At 48.6% G+C, this 21,042-nt stretch overlaps 1 protein-coding gene across 1 annotated transcript in view; it reads left to right on the plus strand.

The window, feature by feature from the left end:
• The window catches only part of WHRN (whirlin), a 109,558-nt gene that overhangs the window by 63,443 nt on the left and 25,073 nt on the right, over positions 1–21,042 (plus strand). The window contains exons 4-7 of the mRNA XM_090022397.1: positions 3,910–4,112; positions 4,650–4,686; positions 12,516–12,728; positions 14,846–15,046. Coding sequence (XP_089878523.1) covers positions 3,910–4,112; positions 4,650–4,686; positions 12,516–12,728; positions 14,846–15,046 — 654 coding nt within the window. The remainder of the gene's footprint in view (positions 1–3,909; positions 4,113–4,649; positions 4,687–12,515; positions 12,729–14,845; positions 15,047–21,042) is intronic.

Here is a 21,042-nt window from a genome sequence, read left to right on the forward strand (position 1 = left end):
GGAGCACTTCCAGGAGCAACCTAAACAGTGCTAGTTACTCTGTCATATTGTGTACCCATTGCACCAAATCACTGACTGTGTCCCAAATCTGGCTTGGTTCCCTGGTTTTACACCCAATCCTAAGAGCAGCCTCTGACCCACTGCCTTCTCTTGGCCATTGGGTTTCAAAGGATTTCCCGGGTGAGCTGGCCCTGTCCTCTTAAGCAAGAGTTTCATTTTGCAATCTGAAGCTAGATTGCTCATACACTCTTAGCCAAGGGTCCCTTTAAATGTCAACTTTATTTTTTTAAGCCCCACTTCAAAGCAGATTAAAACCAATTGTAATAACAATTAACTTTGCAAACAGCACCCAAATATGGCTGTTACATGCAGTATAATTCAAGATAATTGTGCGCTTTGTTATTAAGCGGAATTTATTTTATGGCTGTTTGTGTTGGGAGGTGGTGGCACGCCTCTAACTCCAGAGGAACACACAAGGCTCCACAGAAGTGGAAAACATGAGCTTAAATTGTTTTGGGGAGTGATAAAACAGGTTCCTACGGTCAGACAGATACACTCTGGTGGGACATTGACCCAGCCTGGCCTGCAATCCTGGGCTTACAGAAAATCAGCTTTTCCCCAGCTGGAATGTCACTGCTTTCTGCATGGACCCAGAACTGCTCTTCTGCATATCGTCTACCTTGTACTGCAAACATTGCGTGAGTGTGGTCCTTCTGCTTTCTGGTAGGGGCTGTACTTTTGAGGGAGGGGAATCTGCTACCAAATTTCCAAATGTCCACAATATGCCGTGACAATGTAAAAGTACAGGATGGCCAAAGACAGCTTTACAGGACAACCCAGATCAGGGCAGAACTAGACTTCTCTCATTCTTAGTAAAGTTACATGTGGGTTAGGGGTAAGCCAGTCTGTACTAGCTGAGGTCTGGCCCACATTGACTTAAAACCTGTATAAAAGTAGACTCCATCTCCTCCTTTTCTGATCTGACAGCATTTTACAGCCCCTTTGGACTGGAATAAATGACTCAACAAGCTGCAAAGGAGTGGAAAGTCAACCCCAGACAGTCACAATTTCCTTGTCCCCGCAAGCAATCAGAAGAAGATGGATTGAGGTGGAAGAAGTGAATTTGATTTTTCTATATTATCATTTTAGCTTCAGATATTCTGTTTCCCAAAACCCTGGGAGTTATTTAAGGTAACAGCCATTCCGCTAACAGCGAAGCATAAAGAAAATAGACTTTGTTTTGACAAAGCTGAACAGAAGCCTGTGGTTAAGCAAAGAAGCAGTTTCAAAGAAGTTGCTTATCTGAAACACGGGGGCTGGGAAGATGCAGGGGAAGGGGGAGCCAGTCTGAATACGCTGGAAGCAAAGTGGGGGATAAAAGAAAGGGAGAGGCAAAGTGAATGATGCATCCTAGACAGGGCAGAAATTCCCAGCACAGTCTTTTACAATGGAGACGCACGCAGTGAAGTTCTAATAACAGTCAGTGAGTAGTTGGAGGCAAAAGAAAGGAAAATGGAGTCTCAGCTCTGTCCTTAGACTTGGAATTTGCTTGGCTTTGGAGGCAGGAGTAAGGTGTGGTGGAGTTAACCTCAAATGCTGCAGTGAGGGATTAGAGTCTCGCAGCCTTGGCAGGTGATTTATGGCCAGCTGAAGTGAGCAGAGATGAAGATTGCACAGGCTCTTGCCATCTGTGTTCTGCCCAGGAGGAATCTTGACGGGAGGAAAAGGCCTGCTTGTTTGCAGTTCCTGGGGTTATTTTTAACCTAGGGGAATTGCAGACCAGACTCCCTAATGGAGAGAGTGGACACACTCTTTTAAACTAGTATTCTGGTTACATAATCCCATGGGCGCTGTAGTTTGTCCCCTTGCTGGCCAGCTGCATGAAGGCTAAATTAGTTCCCCAAGCAGAGCAAACAGTTTGAGGGAGAAATAATTGTACAGTGACTATACTGAACTGACTTTGCCAATTGTAATTATGCCATTGTCCCTTGCTGGAGAGAGCTGGCACTCCCCTGCTGTGTACTGTTGACAGCTCTTGCAGTAGGAGGTCTGGGTTCTGCACCCATCCTTGCCATGAAGTTCCAAGTGGCTGTGCTATGCAGCTGCATTCAGTAACATTGGGACATTTAAGACAGCCATATCCCAATGCCTTGCTCCACACAGGACACCCCCAGGCATTTTCAAAGCAGGGACTGTGAGAAGGAGATGCCTCCTGTACCCTTTTTTATGCAGTTCATGCCCTGCCATGGTTGCAGAGGTGCTTCTTGTTGAAGAGAAAAATGCTGAAAAACAAAGCACCTTGAATGGGTTTACATTTGGCTGCCAAGTAGCAGAACCAGCATGGAAATCCATGCAGATTTTCACTGAGATGGAGAATCTTGTGGCCACCGCAGAGGAGACCGCAGCAAAAGAGTTCTTGGTCCAACTGGGTACAGGGTGCAAGGTGGTGAATAAAAATACCCCACTGTGCAATGCACAGCATGTGCCCCTATGGTCCCAGAGCAAACCGAACAATCGAACAAGGTTAACAGTTCAAACACGGCCAAATCCATGTCTCACCATTTTTGGGAGTGTTGAATAGCTAAATGGGGCTGAGGTCAGCAAGGGTTTGTTTGTTTTTTCCCAAGTGTCTAGGTGACTTGCTTAATAAGCTTGGTGGATAAGTTCTGTATGGGGGATAGGAAAATCCATTTGGGGCTTAGGAGTTATTACAAAATAAGAGGACAGTGTTCATGCAGCTACTCAACTTCAGGCTACATCCTGTCCCTGCAGGCTTGAATCAGATCAAGACTGGGCCCTTGCAGATAGGATGATCTCAAAAGATGTGATTTCCCCTGGGAGCTCAGAGAGGCAGGGTGGGGGTGTAAAATGTGCTAGTCCCAGCATCTTCCAGCAAAAAGGAACAGGGTTGGGTGTTGAAGGAAACCACCTAGATCCAGTGAAACTCCAGAGATTTCACATGTCTGATGGGTGGTCAATACAACCAGCCACGGACTACGTAGAATTGATTCCTGTGCTTTCCAGTGTCAGTGGCACAAGAAGTGTTTCTGAAGGGAGGCAGTGAGAAAGGACTTGAGGGTGCTGCTAGTCTTTGGTTCTTCTGTAAGCCACAGTATTTGAACTCAGTAAGGAACAGGTTAGTAGATGGTCACAGTAGACCAAAGGTTTTGGAGAGCAATGGAAATTCTCTGAGAAAGCAAGAGGCCCAGGGAGAATATGCAAGTTCAGAACTAAAACACACTGGTTTCTGTTTAAATAAATAATCTTTGTCCCCATTTTTGAGTGTCAGGGCCAAGATTTTCCAAAGAGCACAAGGCATTCCTTGCTCAGCACCCATCATCAGGTTACCAGAAGAGCTCAACTCCCACTTATGCATCTAAATATGGGTCAGATTTTCAAAAGCACGCTGCAGCCAATGTGGACCCAATGTGCTGGGCATTTTGGGAAGCCAGGCTACATTATTTGATCCCTAAATGACAGCCAACCTCGTTTGAAAATCTCACCAATGGGTGTTAGCAGCCCAGCTGTACTTCAAGGAAATGGAAATAATACCCACTGGTGAGCATATGTTACAAGTTCCCCTGTGCAGCACATGCCAGGATGCCTTGTCTTTCTTACTCAATCTGTAGCAGCCCGTATTTTTAGTTCTGGAAGTCTCCAGTATGTCAGCCAAGGTGACAGTCACCACAGAAGGGGCAACATTTCAAGAAAAAAGGAAATACTCAAGAAACAGTAAGGTCAGTAGCCCCAGAAGAAGCACGTTGCTATACGGATAAAGAATGACCCTGGGATATGGAGTGAAAAGCCTAATCGCACCAGATATATGGGCAAAAGAAATGCTTTTTTGCAATGTGAAGAGATACTTAACAAGTTCTGATTAGTTCTTCCTATCTCTCCCTGTGTCCATAGGTGGGAGACCAAATCCTTGAGGTGAATGGCAGAAGCTTCCTTAACATTCCCCATGATGAGGCAGTGAAGCTCCTGAAGTCATCACGGCACCTCATCATGACTGTGAAAGATGTTGGGAGGCTGCCTCATGCCCGCACCACTGTGGATGAGACCAAGTGGATAGCCAGTTCCCAAATCGGAGAGACCTTGGTGAATTCAACAGGGTTTGTATGCATCCAGCAGTAGAGGAGTAGAACGTTGTATGGTCTACAAACCAGTGCTCTGTGTAACTTTACATGTGGAGTCTCACCTAGTCATAGTTTTATAAAATGACAGGTCTGGTATCTTGTATCCTAATCTTCAGCATATACCTGCCATGTATGTATCTGTAATTTGGACCCCAGTAGCCTGCATTTCAAGCCTAGCACCCTCTACCCTAGAACCTGGAAACCTGTACCCAAGAAATAATGTGACTATTTCCCCCAAATCCATTGGACAGTGACTTAAAACCTAGCAAGGTGTGCAAACGCTCTAGAATTCAGTAGCATGGATCCATGCCCATGGGTCTAGAGAACTTCACCTTGTGATCATGGAGCCATTAGCCTGTGACATACAGCCTGAAACTTAATAATGTTGTGTTAGTCTAATATCCTTCACAAGAAAACCTATGACCTTAGAAGAGTAAGCACCAGCCCACCAGCAAGGGCTGCTGTGATTTCCTGAGCTGGGATAGTGCTTATGGTTGTTCTTTTTCTTTGTAGGATGGCTGGTGATCACACAGCAGAGGTTTCGGCAAAGGTAAGACGCTTCTGACCCGGGGTGATTAACAAGGATGTTTGAGGGGTTCCCATGGGCTGGCATCCAGGCTTTCTCCTGAGCAGACTGGGTATCTAACAACATGATAGGGCTGGTGAAAGGTGTCCCAGTTCCCACTGGGAGAGGGGAGCTAGCTTTGCTTCATTTCCTTTTCTTTTGTTGCTCTGAAGGAAAAGCTTCTGTCTATGAGACCAGCACCCTCCTTCCAAACCAGCCCCACATCTCCAAAGCACCTCACACTATGAGGACATACAGAATCTGCACTGAGGTCCAGCTCCATGTTTTTGGAGTTAGCCTGATGTTGATCTCTGTTACTGAGTTGATGTGCAGAGTAACTGCAGCAAAGGTAATGGAAGCAGTGTGATTTACACAGATGGGTACCATATCTAAGTTCAGGGCCCTCTAAAGAGGCTGAACACCTAGCCTGAGGCATTTGAAATCCAGATCTGCTTGGTGTAGCTTTATTTCAAAAACTCCTGATGAGAGACAGCCAGCCCTAGACCCTTCAGGCTTCTCATTCCATTGTATCCCTTGCAATTCCCCTCCTTTCAGTTGCCTTTCTTCCTACCATTAATGGGTTTCTTGCATCTGGCATTTTAATGAGAGGGTTATCCTTCCAGAGCAGCTGTGTTCTGGGAGAACTACAATCTGCTAGGGAGTAAAACTGGCAGACAATTCACAGATAGTTGTCAAGAGTTTATCCTTCAGTGGACAAGCCCCCCAGAATGTATCAGCTGTTTGCAATGACTAGAGCAGTTTCCCACTCCTTTCTCTAACCTATTGTTCCTTCCCCATCTCCCCTCCATGCCTAGGCCTCTTCCTTCCCCTGCCTTTCCATGGAAGATGAGTTTTGCAAGCCATTGTGACTTGTGACACTGAATTTTTTAGTGCCTTCCTTTATGCACAGCATTTTCTCCTCTGTTTCCCATCACTGAGAAGAAGTAAAGAAGAGAGATTAGATGTTGGGATTTCCTAGGACAAAGTATTTCTTTAAGAACAATACGTTAGCAATGACATGCAAATGACATTCAGTGGCCTTGGGTAGTGGTATTGCAACGATGTCATGGCAGGATGCAGACATGTACAAAGGATGCTGGGGAAGTGATGCAGTGGCCAAAGATTCTGTATTCCAGCTTTTGAGAGAGTTTCAGGTCAGTGAGAACAGAAGTTTGCATGTGCCACCTACCATGATCTTTGGATTGGTAGTGAGAATTTCTTGGCAGCCTCTGGTGCTGAAACAGCTGGTTTTGCCTAGGTTGTAATATAGTAGCTGGCTTTTTAAATAACCAGTAGAAATACCTTGAGTTAGGCAAGCTAAGGTAATGTTGCAGTGCTTCAGGTCAGAAGCTGGCTGCCTGTGGAGGTCAGGAAAGACTTGCACAGGAGAGAATTCCAGGAGCATGACACTGTCTAGGTACAATATCAGAGCTGAAGGACCAGATGCCTGATCCCCTGTGGTGAATTCTGTGGTTCTGAAGATGACCTAATGCTCACACTTACAAGGCACGTTTCGTCCACAGATCTCAAAGTACTTAATGCCGATGCAAGGAGAGGTTCCACAGTGTGTTAGTGACAAAGCCAGTCTGAGACTGTGTGTGTGCCAAAGCCCAGCCCTATGCCCTGCCCAATGGGACACGCGCTCCCGTCATCTGAACTGTGAAGAAATGGCTTGGAAATAAGGAAGCTGCAGGGAAGAGGGAGGAACCTGAAAAGCCAAACCTGTTTCCACGTACACTTCTAGAAAACCCAGATGCTCCTCCTTAAGGACACACAGATGTTTTCTCATTTCTCAGTGACCTTGGTCTACTGGTGTCAGTGCCAGTCCTTCTCTAGGAGACAGAGACATGTCTGATCCCACTGAACAATGAGAACTGGCTATTGTCCTCCTTCCTACCAGCCATTAGATCCTGCTAATTGTGCATTGGTGCAATTACAATCATTATAATTCTGGCAGACATCTCAGGAGTGACTGGTCTGCAGGGCTCTGGGGAGGATGGAAAGACTCGGAGTCACCACCAGGAAAGACGAGCCATTTCGCTGGCAGATGGATAAAAGAGATGGGCGAGGGGACCTCTCACTACTTCCCCCTCTCCATGTGAGATCTAAGCTTTTCTGGAGTCACCTGTCTTGTGGAGCTCCTGTATCATCCCTGTGCAATGAGAAAAGAGACCTGCAACCTGACAGGAGCTGGAAGGACAGATGTGAACTCCCACAGAGACAATGGAGAAGCTTCACTTTCCAGGTCTTCCTAGGAATGTAACAGCTCAGCAGGAAGCTATGTGGGACGGGGATTAGACCTGGGAGTGAAACGGGCTGAAGAGAACTGGAAGCTGAGAGAGAACTGTGTATTGCAATGGTTCATGAGCAAGACAACACAAGCAGTGAGGGGGTGGAATGAACTGAGATGTGACGATGCTTTGTGTGTTGTGCAAAGTGCTCTGGAAATGAGACCAGATCAGAAGGCACAAAGGGGGAGCAAGAGGTTCTGCTCCCTCTTTGGCTGCCATTGCTAAGGCTGACGGTGCCACCTCGGCAGGGGTTGGGGCTGGTATGACAGAGATGCATTTTGATTTTTCTTGCTGCCTTTATGGAACCTGTAGCCCACCAGGGAACAATTGGGGCATCCTTTTAGCAAGACAGTTAGGTGGCAATTACATCCTGGAAGCAAATCTCTGCCAGCTCCTTTCCACACAAATTATGAGTCGTTAGTAGAATCCTTCCCCCTTCTACAGTCACCCAGGGCTGTGACAATGAATGTACCGTCCCCCTAGATGGGCTAAGCAAATGACTGACTCTGAAAGGCCTGGCCTTGGGAGGAACAGATTGAAAACTTTATTAGAAAATGTTAAATTTTATGGTTTTTTACTTGGCAGCTACGTCAAGCTAGAGATAACGGTGACACCTCTTCACCTGCATGCCAGCCCAGAGCAACCCTGGCTCCCTTTCCAAATCCAGCCTCTGATCCATTCTTCTCCCTGGTAGGGAGCTCTCCAAAGGCAGATGACCTGTATTACTGTTGGGAGACCTTTACTTTCTCCTCTACAGTGACAAGTATAGAGGTAGCCAATTTTACCCTTAATTGTAATTCTTTTGCTGGGAGCCTGTGGGCAAGGGTGTGAAGGTCAGAAGCCCTGCTGAGCAGCTGGTAACATTTGGCAACCCATCAGCATCAATCCACAGAGCTCTGGAAAACCTGGCAGGCTCCAGGCTTAGGGTGGGGAAAGAATTTAGTTACCAAGAAGTTGTTGAGAAACTGCCTTTGGAGTCTGTGTTGTTCTGTGCTAGACTGCACTTTATTAAAATGGACCATAAAACGAGACTGTAGATAAATGGAAGATCAGTACAGCTCTTCCTGACACCAGTGCTTCTCTTGCCTTCATTTTGTTTGGTTTCTTTTATTGTCTTTGTTTGCTGCATGGAGATAAAACCCTTAAGTTTGTGGACAAACAATCATATGCATCTTTCCTCTGACCTGTCCCGTGACTTTACAGCCCAAAGCTGTGGCCTTGAAGGCTGTGGCCCCTATTCTTTGTTCAGAGTCCTTTGTGGCCCCAAAGACACGGAGCTGCCTTGTACTGTTTCTAAACGGGTGGTGTTTTATGAAGGCAGCTGGACTGATAGACGCTGGAGTTCTCCCAGGTTCTGTAGTCCTTGGGGTGACGAATCATACCTGGGTGGTCATGTATCAATATAGGTTGTTCCCCTAAGTCCTTTCCAGGACTCAGAAGCCATGGAAGGGAGTTTGGCCAACAATGTAATCAGTGCTCTGGAAAGGTGCATGGGAGCTGGCAATCTTATGCAAAATTAAAATTCCAGCTGCATCCCACGGGTAAGAATCAGGAAAGCCACATTTCAGTGCCCTACAGGGCTGCTTGTATCATCTCTGCTAGTTCCAGGCAGGTGGAGATGTGCTTCAGACTGATTTAGTCCAAGACCACACAGCCCGCAGTGATCGCTGACCTCTGTCAGCTCAGGCTGCTCTGCCTCTCAGGCTGTGGCTGCAGTGTGTGTAGATGAGCTCCCTCCTCCCCTTGGGAAACAAGGACTGATACACTGTGCTCCCCACTCCCCCTTTCATCTGTTCTATCCCAGTGGTGGCGCAAAGTGAAAGTTGCCTCAGCATGAGAGAGATAAGGGACCCCTGAGGAGGGGGCACCCCTGGGAGATGGAGCTAGTTAGGTGCTGATGAGCTAAAAGCCCAGTGAAAGCAACAGGATCAGACTGTGATTAATGTGCTGTATTAGATTCCCCTCTCTTCTCCTTAATGAGAATAAACACATGCAGAGAAGGAAGTGGCACTAACGTGCCCTCGGCTCTCTGCCTACCAAAAACTGCAGTAAGAGCTTCCTCCCAGCAGTGCCCTCTCACTGCCAGCCCAGACCTCTGCAGTGTGAGCATCTTAGGCACAGCTCCATGACTCCATCAGCGTGCCACACCTGGGCCGTGCCAGCTACTGTGTTCATGTACGAAGACCTTTGCCATGCCCAGCTGGCCAGAGCTGAGCTGAACCAGGAGTCCCGCCCCTCTCCAGCACAGGATGCGTCAACACAGCCTCAAACCCGCTGACAAGAAGCCCTCCACACTGAGCTTTGCTGCCTGTCGGCACCCCTCCCCTAAACTCCTATCTGTGTGAAGTCCTTTTAAATGGAAATGAGTTGGAAAGTTTTGCAGGTGGCTTGTGCTGATAACAGATTTACGCTTCTTACTTGGCAAAACATGTTTCACAGTCCTCCCCTGTTGTTGCCACCCGGATTGCCTGTGTGGTGGCTGCTTGGGTTTTGTTTCTGTGTGATAATCTGCATCCTTGACGCAGAGAAGGCTGAACAGCAGATCCCTGCTCTATTCATGAAATGCATCAGGTTAGAAATCAGTCAGAAAGAAAAAGCCCTTTAAACTCAGCCAGGCTTGACTCTCCCTAGGATTGATCTGGGAGCTGGTGGCTAGCTGGGGCATTCTGCACTCTCTTCAGCACTGGGGCTTGCTTTGAGCTTGCAGCACCAAAGAAAAAAAAAACACGTTTTGATCTTGCTCTTCAGCCCCAAACAATGTGGGGAGTGTGACTCTGGCTAGTGGAAATGAGTTGCAGCCAGCCCTTCCCCGGAGAAATACAGCCTGCTGTGACAATGTGAAATCATTTCCTAGTCAAAAGACAACTCCACTGCTTACTGAACAGGGCTGGTTAGCTACTTGTTTCTACAGCTAATGTGCAGTAATTTTGCAGCTTCTGGTACTGGTACAGGTCATCACACAAAGGCAGAAACTGGATTATTTTAGTCTTGGCTTTGGTGAGCAGGAGCCTACCCTTGCAAAACCTTGGGAATACTCCAGTTTTTCTCCACATCTTGCAAACCTCCTTAGTGCCAGGGACAGGCTGATCTATTAGTTAGAACAGTGGCCTGGGACTCGAGACCCCTTCCGATCAGGGAGGAGTGGGTTCTTCTTATGGCTGTCCATTTGTCTGCGTATTGCTGTGTAGCATGCCAGGCACCACCACTGTTCGGCTACTAACTCACTGGCTGACCTGATGTACCTTTTTACCTCCCTCTGGTGACATCTTCAGTCCTTTGGCCTTGGAGACCATGCAAAGAATCACCAGAGTTTAAGCTTGGTTTTAGCTACTCACTCATTCAGTTCTCATCCCCTCCTTTCCTGGTTCGCATTCCTCAATGCATTTCCCTGTTCCCTTCTTCCACCATCACCTCCTCACAGAGCTCATGCACCAGGTGACTATTGCAGACACAGACTGAGTGTCTGCAATTACATTGCATGCTGGCCTGGGTGAGAGAGCAAGGAAGCTTGCAAACAGTTGGAGGGTTTATCTCAGGAGAGGATGAGACAAACTTCCCACGAATCATCAGAGATGGTTGTAAGGCCATGGAGTTGCATGCAAGAAGGAAACAGCCCTGCTTTTCTCTGCCTGTGTACCCATCCAAATACCACTTCCCACCCCTCCTGCTTAGGTGAAAGGCACTGTAGGGATGCAGAAGCACAGTCATTCCAGCGGAGATGCCTGGTGGGAACTCTCTGGGGCCTTTCCACACAGATGCTCCACAAGCCATGTAGAGCATTAAAATCAGCCCTGTTAGGAGTGGTAAAGATCTTGCTGGGCTATGCCACTGCAGAAAAACAGCCTCTGGGGTGAGACATAGCAGATGCTTAACAATGCCAGCAACAGGGCAGGATGGGAATGCAGAATGCTGTGACTGATTCAGACTGCAGGCTGGCCAACCAGACCAAGCCACACTGACAGCCAACCAGGATACCAAACGGTGACCTCCTAAGAATAGTGCCACGGGCCTCTCGTGACTGTCAGAAATCAAATTCTCCATTTGTTGGATCACTCTAGAGCGACTCCTGCCAGCACAGACCCTCTAGCACCGTGCAGGGGAATTGTTTCTCTGCCAACTTGGAAGGACAGCATGTTGCCAAATGCTTGCAGAAACAAGGAGCTGTAACTGAGGAGCACTTCCCACCCCAGCTCTGGTTCAAAGCCTCTGGTCAGCTCTTAGCTAATAGATACCTTGCAATTTCATCTGATTGTTTAATGACCAATATGCATTTCTGCAGCTTCCTCCGGAGACAAGTCATGCACAGGCTGCCAACAGTTTCTTTCTAAATAGCAAGATTTACTCAAATGAGAAAATGCAAACTGTGACCAGAGGAAAAGGTTAATATTAAAGTAATGACGCTTATTCAGACACTTCCACATAACGATGATAACGAATCTCTTGTTCCAGCGTTAAGAATTAATTAGGGCTGTGAAGCAGTGCTCCATTTTGTGCTCACCAGGCTTTCAAAAGGAGGGTTCTCTAGCCTGCTGCTCTGTTTCCCCACTAATGCCAAGCCCAAAAGGCCATTTGGGCCTTTCTCCCACAGCACAGTTTTATTCTTCATAAAGTAAGTTATTTCTCTGACTAAAGCAGGCGGAGGGGACTTTCCTGAATATCCAACTACCTTGTACTCATAGCTCTCCTCTTGAACTGTGCTTATGGGATTGCTTGATATGTTCCCGGCAAGGTAAAACAGGGCTAGGGTCTCCAATCTAGCTGACTCTTAAGGACTGTCCACCCTACTGCAGGTTCCTCCAGGTACACTGTTCTGTTAGAAGCATGCTCGGGGAGGGCTGGATGGAGGCAGGGAATGGTAATTGGCTGTAGAGCACCTCAGCTTTAAGAAGAGACCAGCCCAGTTCAGTCCAGTTGTAATGAATGCCAGTGTTTTCAAAGTGACCTCTGAGTTGTGTTGCTTCCAGTTTGGGGTGCCCCAGGTAGTCCACCAAAGGGCTGAGTGTCTGCAGGTCCATCACAGACTAGACTGGGTGAATCAAGCTTCAGCTGTCAGTCCAGCTCCTATCAGTGGGCAGGCACCCCTCTTACAGGGAAGCCCGCAGCTGCCAGGCTGAGCGAGGCTGGTGGCTGTATAGACAGGGAAAGTGCACTCCCCTGCTCAACCACAGAGTCGATCCCCCCCAGGCCTTGGATGAGGCGTACTAGCAGCAATGTCCAGGGGGAAAAGAGCCCTACCTACCACTACACATGTTGGATTTTCTGATGATACAAAGAGGCCTTGAGTCTTTAGACCAGCTGTCCTGCAAAGCACATTCCCCCAGCTCTTAGTTCAGCTAACCTTTAGTTCAGGTAACCTGGTCCCGACCAGCTAGCAAAATTCTGTTGAGGGACTTCAGCATGGGGAGAAGGGAAGGTAATGGCTAAAATGGCATTAGCTCTAACCTACGATAATATGGAGGCTGGTTGCCAGCCTCTCAGGCCCAGGGTAATCTATTCCCCTTGTTTCTATATGTTCTCTTTCAGCCCATGTTTTACAGGGGCCTGGCTGGTTCGCAGGTCACCCTGAGCAGCATGGTGAACCAGACCCGAGTCATGCTAGAGGAGCAAGCACGGCATCTACTGAATGAACAAGAGAGGGCGACCATGGGCTACTACCTGGATGAGTACAAGGAAAACAACATCTCTGTGGACTCCCTAGTCATGGCCCTCTTTGAGTTACTCAATACACATGCCAAGGTGAGGCAGAGGGACCCCAGCTTAAAGAAGTATGTTTCACCCAGAGCAGAGGGAGCCAAGTGGTGCAGTAACAGCTGAAGTCAGGCCAGCATTCATGATGCCAAAGAGAGGTAGTTAGCCATGTTAGTCTCAAGTCAGGGAGAAGGTAGAATAGTTTTGCATCTTATGGACTAATAGACTAATGATGCCAAAGCCTGTGAGTCACCAAAGACTGCAGCTGTTCTGAAGCTAAATTAATTTCCCAAGCCAATGCTGCGGCAGAGATGTCATGGCCCCGTGGATGTAACCATAGAGTTGGAGTCGGGGTCTCTGCTTTCTCCCTCACTCTGCCAGTGATCTACTGTGTGACCTTTGGCAAATCACTTTGCCTCCTTATGCCTCTGCTTTCCTCCTGCTTTTTGGGGCTGATGCTGTCTTTTACTGTGTTCACAAAGCACCCAGCAGGATGGGGCTCTGATACTGCCTGGGGCCTCAAAGCGCCAAGTAACCAAATATCTGCTGCTAATAAGGTGACATGCTGGGAGCAGGCAAAAACAAGGGATTATGATAGAAACCGGCTGAACTGCCTCTCCACAGCATCCTGCTGCAGAAACTCTGCCCCAGGGCTTTGAAAGCTCAGATTTGCTCTGCACAGCGGAGTAGGTAACACCCGCATCCCCACCTCCACCTCGACACACACACGCTCTTTCACTCCTCCCTCTACCGGATATTGCTGACACTTCCATGACATGCCGTGGCAGGGCCCCCTGTGGGATTGAGCCATCCAGCAAGATGCAGCACAGATGGATTTCTTTGTGTTTATTATACACAGAGAGGCAGAAGAGCTTAGGTTCAGCACTTCCAAGTCCCTCAGACATGCAGATGTGTGTATCTGGGGAGGGTGATGGGCCACCTCTTCCCCTGAGCACAACTTGACATCATCCAGCAGGAGGGGAATATATTCCCAGCAGGAAAGGCAATCCCCAGCTCCTAATGCTGCAGCTCCCTGGGAACCTGGGGGTCACTGCCTGTTCTCCTAACCCCTCCTACTGTGCCTGGCTCCCTAGGTGGGAATGCATAGCCCATATCCAGCCAGCACGAATGCTCTGCCCCGTTATGCTTGCATCTGCCAGGGCATATCACTCCCTGCCATACCTGAGGTGAAAGTGGGGAGGAGGGGGTGCCTGGCTCTGCCTGCCCTCTGCAGGGGTTAAGTGATGGGAGGATCTCCTTCAAAATCCCTGAGGACTTAATGGCTCCTCCTGCAGTTGTTAAACAATGGGAAAGAAAACCCACTCACTCTGTTCTGGTGCCATAATGAGACTATACATCTTGCTGGGAGGGGAATAAATGGAGCTCCCTGCTGGAGGAGGAAACATTGAAAACTAAATGAATGTCCAATTTACTGGGGTTCCTGCACACACACCCCCCCCAGCTCTGAAGCGCCTGCTGCGTGTACCATGTGCTTAGAATTAATAGAGCGGAAAGTGTGGTGCCGCAGGGGTGTACCAATGCACACGCCACCATTGTTTGGCTCTCATTGTTTGCACACCCAATCTGAACTATTTACATTGTGCTGGTTTGCACTCTAGCTGCTTTGAGAGCCTGCTACCATGCTGTGAGTGCTCCAATCTGAGTACTGCCTGTGGGCTCCACTTAGCCCCGGCTGCAGTTAGAATCATAGAAAATGAGGATAGGAGGGGACCTCAGGAGGTCATCTCGTCCAACCCCCTGCTCAGAGCAGGACCATCACCAGATCATCCCAGCCTTGCAAGGCTTTGTCTAGTTGGGTCTTAAAAACTTCCAAGGATGGAGATTGCTCACCTCTCTGGGTAGCCTGTTCCAGTGTTTTACTACCCTCCTAGTGAGAAAATTCTTCTTAATATCTAACCTAAACTCCCCTTGCCGCAACTTGAGACCATTGCTCCTTGCTCTGTCACCACTGAGAACAGTCCAGCTTCATCCTCTTTGGACCCCCTCACCCTTCAGGTGGTTCAGTTGTGGCCTTGTGCTGTCAGTCTTTCCAGCTCTTAGCACCAATGGGTTAAAAGGATCCCTACCATGAGGCTGCAGCACAAAACAGTGCATCAAAGCCTCCCATGCCCCTTCTCAAGCTTTTGCCTTTCTTTCTTGCTCAGTTCTCGCTGCTGTCGGAGGTGAGGGGTGTCATAACCCCTCAGGACCTTGATCGCTTTGATAACCTGGTTCTGAAGCGGGAGATTGAATCCATGAAGGCCCGGCAGCCCTCTGGCGCTGACTCCTACTCCATGATGTCCTACAGTGACACAACCTCCTCCACCGGCAGCCACTTCACCTCCACCACAGTCAGCTCCGCTCGGGTAAGTGGGGGTGTCTCTCAGATATTGATGTACAGTGCTTCCCTGCCATTTCCTGCCAGAGGGCCCCCCCACCCCCCAAAAAAATCCATTTCAGCACTATTCCCCATGAAACCCTCCGCCTCCTGCTCTCCCCACCAAGAATCCATAACCATATACTTCCTCTCTTGTTTTGCACCCATACAAGCAGTGGCTCGCTCTACCAGCAGCGTGCAAACATTGCACAGATGCCAGCATTTTAAGCAGAGATGGGGCTTAGATTGTGCCAGAAAGAAAGAAAACCAGAGTTACTGACTCAGATCAACAGTGCCTGCCCCAGTATAGAAGCCGGTTCATCATTGCCATTCAGAAAGGAAGGAAACTGCCTCATGCCTACCTCTGCCCCTTAGCCTCTTCCAGTCTCGTGGCAAGGCAAAGAGAGTTACGCAATGGGTAGAAGAAATGGTTTCTTCCTCTGAGGCAATTAGATGCAGGGCCTTGCAGTGTGCCTGGGTTGACTGGTTTTTTGGTTGTAGCCATGTTGGTCTAAGGACATAGATAGGCAAGGTTGTTTGAGTAGATGTGAAATATTTTATTAGACCAACTGAGGCTCCCTATGCCTGAAGAAGGGTGACTGCACCCGAGGGCTTGCCAAGAACTTTTTTCCAATTGCTCAGTTGGTCTAATAAAAGATATCACATCTACCTAAAGAACCTTGCCTGCCTGGTTTGACTAGCCTGTAATCCGATCCTGTTGGGCAAACTTTTCTACCCCTTAATGCCAGGATAATGGGCTTCTTCCAACCCTCTTCAGCCACAAGACAGGCAGTGAAGGCAAACCAAAACACCTCTGGAAGTGCATCGCAGATCCACACACAGGCAAGCATGCACCAGAAGCTGTTCCGCTCCCAGCATCTGGTGTGAGGGTGGCAGGTCATGGCAAGCCTCTGCTAGGCAAGGGATGGGAATATTGATGTGACCCATGGATGCCAGGTCATGGAGTGAAGGCAAATGGAGCAGGTCAGAAAAGTATGCACCAAGCTTCCTCTAGGTCCCTTGTATTTGGCAGTCAGTGGGAACATCAGGGATGGCATGTTTGGACTTTGGGAAAGACTTCTTTGTAGACTCCCAGGTGCCTAAAAGATGATGGATTTGAGAGAATGTTCCTCACCTCTGCAAGATTGGCTGAGCTGTACTTTTTTATTGAGTGCCTGAGGGCGTTGCTGCAAGTGTAGGCACATGCATACACACACACATACACATACACATACACACACTGCTTGCTCTCCACTGTGAGCAGACCCAAATCAGTGCTGAGCATCTTTGAACATGCCACCCTCGCCAACAGCAGTATTACGCCAACATCTTGTTTTCCATTGTTCACACACTGCCTCTAACTGCCTGCCTTTATTCAGATGATACTCATCCCTATGAATGCACACTCCCTGCCACCCCTTTCTCTGGCCCTGTTGTGGGGACAGGATGGAAATCATGCCATAAGCATTTCTTTCCAGCCTTCTCTCTCCTGGTGCTCAAGTGACACAGTGACAATGTCTTGGGGCCTTTGCTGCATGCACCGTCTAATTAAGTTATCGTAATCACCTCCAACTGTAAATCATTGTGGCCCTGAAATTAATTTTGCAGCTATAAAATGCCTTTCATCAGAAACGCATTAGTGGCCTTGGAAATTAAAACCTTTGTCAACGGAGCAGATGACAACGGCTTCTGCTCACTAGACACAGCAAGGGAGAGCAGTCCAAAAACAGACTGCCTCCCTTTCTGATCGGACTGTATCACCAGAGCCCATAGCTAGACATCCAGTGGGACAGAGGCAGAAGGGGATGAGGCTTCCTGAGGGGATGAGACTTCCTGAGAACTGTGATCTGAGCTCCAGGGACAGCTTTGTGAGTGTCACAGCACTGGACAAGGATTTTCAACCTGATGTCCATGCAAGTCCTATCCCTAAAACCATCTGGGAAGGACTAATGCTAGAGGCTGTCTGGATTGAGACGAGCAAACATTGCCTGGGCTGAAGGGGGCTGCTGGCAAAATATCTCCAAAACCGTGGAGGAAGCAGGAGATGGTTCAGGCAAATCCAGACAAGGAGGGTTAGCTCTGTGGAGACATTGGCTATCAGGGGCAGCAGGGGAGATGGGAATGGAGCCCTGCCAATCCCAGACTGACGGCTCAGAGCAGTCCTGCCATAACGCACCACTGGATGTCTAGCTGTCATCCTTTTTCTGTGCACCCATCTGGTACAGCCTCTCTGTGAATGCATATGAAATAGCCCAGTGCATATTTGATGGGCTGGAGAGGTTGGGAGGGGGGAGGTTGTGTCTTGCTGGGTTTGGCTCGTGTTTGTTTGTTCTGCTTCCTCCCTAATGTTTTGTTTTCCCCTTTTATGCCTGTTTGAATTCAATCCCCCAGGAGCGGCTCTTGTGGCTAATAGACCTGATGGAGGTAGGGTCCCTCAATGGGATGTGACCTTGAGTGCCGTGGTTTCCATAGCAAAAGCGGTGGGGGCATGCGTGTTTGTGTGTGTGGGTATTGAACTGATTGCTGCCGGAGGCCAGTGCCTCTCTGTGCTCTGGCTATGTGAACAGCTGCAGCCCCATTCTCCTGTGTTTGCATTTTCTTTCTTTCCAGCTCTGCCAGCACTGAGCTTTTCCTTAATCTCTCCCAGTGACACTAGCTCAGAGGCAGTGGTGCTTGGAGCTCTGGTGTAGACCAGGTCTCGTGTCTTCACCAGCCTATCATCAGACCTGATTCAGACAAAGCCTAGATGCCAGTGCCTGCCTGCCAGTGCTTGCCTGCTTGCACTGGAGCTCTGGCTGCAGCAGTGGGATATTTGAAGTGGCAGCTGGGTGCCAGCCTCCTGGACTGTCCTTCCTACCTGCTGTCTTATTCTAGCAACTTTCATGGTACCTTTGTAGCAACTCATCTGTGCCACATCACTCTGCTACTCTGTCTAATCAGCCAGACTGTGTTCCGGCTGGGATGGTGACATCCCACGAGGAGCGCAGTGAAAAGAGGCAGAGGATGACTTTATTTTCTTGTGCATCTCAGGTCCACATCAGCATTGATTCAGTGCACCGTGTCCTGTGATCTTACCCCACCCCACCCCAACAAAGCATGGCACCCTGCTTTGTGCAATACAGTTACATAAAACAAAGCCCAAAAACTCTGCTGCATCGGGTGGATAGGGCGATACAGGGGAGCACTGCAATCCTACTGCATTCAGTGTAGTCTCTTTTATATACATCGAGCCCTCAGAAACCTGCAGCAGAGTTCAGCTCTACAAGCCAGAAGGCTGAATTACAGCGCGCGGAGGTTTACAAACAGCTGAGCTCCTCCCTGGTGTATCTTCCATGGAAGCACACTGGTGATGGGTTGCATCATCTACAACTGAAAGCTCCTCTTCATGAGGCAGAGACTGTCCAGTAGTGGGCACATCTAACCTGCAAGGAGGGATCTTGGTGCTACAGGATGGATTCACTCTACAGGGCAGGTGGAAGCTGTAGGCACCTGGGCAGTAGCTGATGCAGTAATTGGATTCAGTGGGATTGCATCTACTTGGAGCCAGTTTGCAGCTGGCCCACATGGGGGTAAATTCTTGCCAACTGGATGAATATATAACTCAAGTGAATTTTGGGTTTAATGAGCAACAGCAGTGTTTTAAAGTATTCCTTTAACACAGGCCCTTCCCTGCCAGGACCTTTTATTAGGGTATCTCTATTGGTGCAGGGTATTCAGTGTTCCTCATTGCAGGTGTAATATGGGCTGTTTCTCTGGGGAAAAGAGGGGAGCTTCACTGGTGTCTCATGCTGTGCTCTACCGCCCCTCACTCAGTGACCCATGCTCTCTGGTGGGCTTCCCATGCCTTCAGAGTGATGCTAGGCAGTAGGAGCATTGTGCTTGGATAAAAGTTGCTGTTTAGACCTGTGCTTTGATCCTAACACTATGGTGTTTAAGTGGTGCTGTGTCTTAGGTGTGTAGAAATAATACCCTAAATAGGTCAGAAAAGTAGAAGGAGCCACTTCACATCCAGCTAATGGCCAGGTTTTGTTCTCATTTGAAATCCAGAGTAAATGTACTCACTTAACCAGGGCCACTCTGGATTTACATCACAGTAACAAGAGCAGAAACTGGCCCTACGTTGTTTTTTCCCTCTTTCTGTTCATAGGATGTCACAAACCAAAGTGGATTAATATGGGCCAGAGGGATAACCTAGCTTTGGACCTGAGTTGATGTGTCGACAGCCTCCTATCCAGTCATGGGGGGTGGCAGGTGCCCCCTAGCAATACAGTCTAGCTAATCAATATTTTTGTAATCTCTCAAGTAGTCCAGAGACCTTTACAGAGGGAGAGTGGTGTTGCTAAGCATGGAGCAGGAAAACATTTCTCCCCCAAAGCAAGTGAGAGGAAACAGTGGGAACAGAACTGCAGTAGCCTCCTGACTCCCAGTCCTCTGCTGTACAGGTACTGCCCCTTGCAGGAGGCTGACCCGGACCTGCTGCTCGGGTATTCAGAAGGCATAAGAGTTGGTGGCACCAAATCTGGAATCCACTCTGCAGTCTAGGACCTGATTGGCTGCTCCTTAACTCATCAGTATAGCGGCCATCCCCTGACTTGGGCACTGCCCAGTCTGGGAAATGGGGCAGCAGTGGCATATGCACAGTACCCAGTTCAGCTGAAAATGACTCTAACACCCTTATGGTTGCAGAAGTCCCCCAACAATATAATGCCTAATCCACCGTTGAGATGGCTGTGGCAGGACAGAAGGTGTTGGCTTCAACTCACCGGATGCTGTCCCCAACACAAGCCCAGTCTGTTGTCTCTTAAGTGACTTTGGGTCTGCATGTTGGCTTCTAGGTCATTTGAGGTACACCTGCACTGAAGTCAATAGAGCTGAGGCCAAATTTACCCTGGTGTAATTGCTGATGTCAGTAGAGTTGGATCAGGCATGACGCTACCCCCAAGAGTCTCTTCAGCTATCCTTTCTGCAGCTTAATGGATAAATCTGTGCACAAGCTGGAAAATGCCAGGATAATTAGGCCCGTTCAGTTTTGAGAGAGGCTAGCATCATGGGACATGTAAAGTTTACCCAGAGACAAGCTGAATCCTCATTAATTTATTCTTAAATCTGGCATTGGACAGTGATAATGAGCCTTTTTATCAGGCATGATCAGCTGGAGGCCGACATATGACTTGGCCAGGCCCAGATATCTCCTCTAGTCTTAATGGGGTTTGGGATCGCAACTGAATTCTGCAAAGTAGAGGTTAATTGTAGGATACGATAATTAGATGCAGCTTGTCTGATCACCGAGCCAAATCTATTTCTAATCTATTTCTTGTTGTCAAGGACAACAGGAAGTCTTTTTTGAATACATAGGGGGCAAAAAGAAGGTACCGGGTAACGTGGGGCACCTGCAAGACATGCTAGGAAATTTGGGCATCACACCAGACAGCAAAGCTAACCTATTCAACGACTTCTTTGCCTCCATTTTCCTGAGCAGGGACTGGAACAGTCAGCTCCCACCAGGACCCCCTCAGCCCCAGAGGAGGTGCGCCCAGGCCAAGGGTCAGGGAGGAACTAGTCAGGGAACTTCTGGAGGGACTGGACGTATTTAAATCAGCTGGTCCGGACGATCTCCACCCCCGAGTGCTGAGGGAATTAGCTGAGGTCACTGCGGGACCCCTGGCCTGGCTGTACGAGCACTCGTGGTGCTCTGGTGTGGTGCCAGAGGACTGGAAGAGGGCCAATGTGGTTCCCATCTTCAAAACAGCGAGGAAGGAGGACCCGGGGAACTATAGGCCAGTTAGTCTTACCTCGATCCTGGGGAAGCTTTTTGAGAGAATTATCCTGGCACATGTCCACGAGGGGCCAGCAGGGGAGATTATGCTTAGGGGCAACCAACACGGGTTCATTAGCGGCAGGTCCTGTCAGACCAAACTGGTGGCCTTCTATGACCAGATCACCAAATCCTTAGATGCAGGAGTACCAGTGGACATAATCTTTCTG

This window comes from Crocodylus siamensis, chromosome 11, assembly GCF_052110815.1.
Source record: "Crocodylus siamensis isolate JL-2025a chromosome 11, ASM5211081v1, whole genome shotgun sequence".
NCBI classification, from domain to species: domain Eukaryota; kingdom Metazoa; phylum Chordata; order Crocodylia; family Crocodylidae; genus Crocodylus; species Crocodylus siamensis.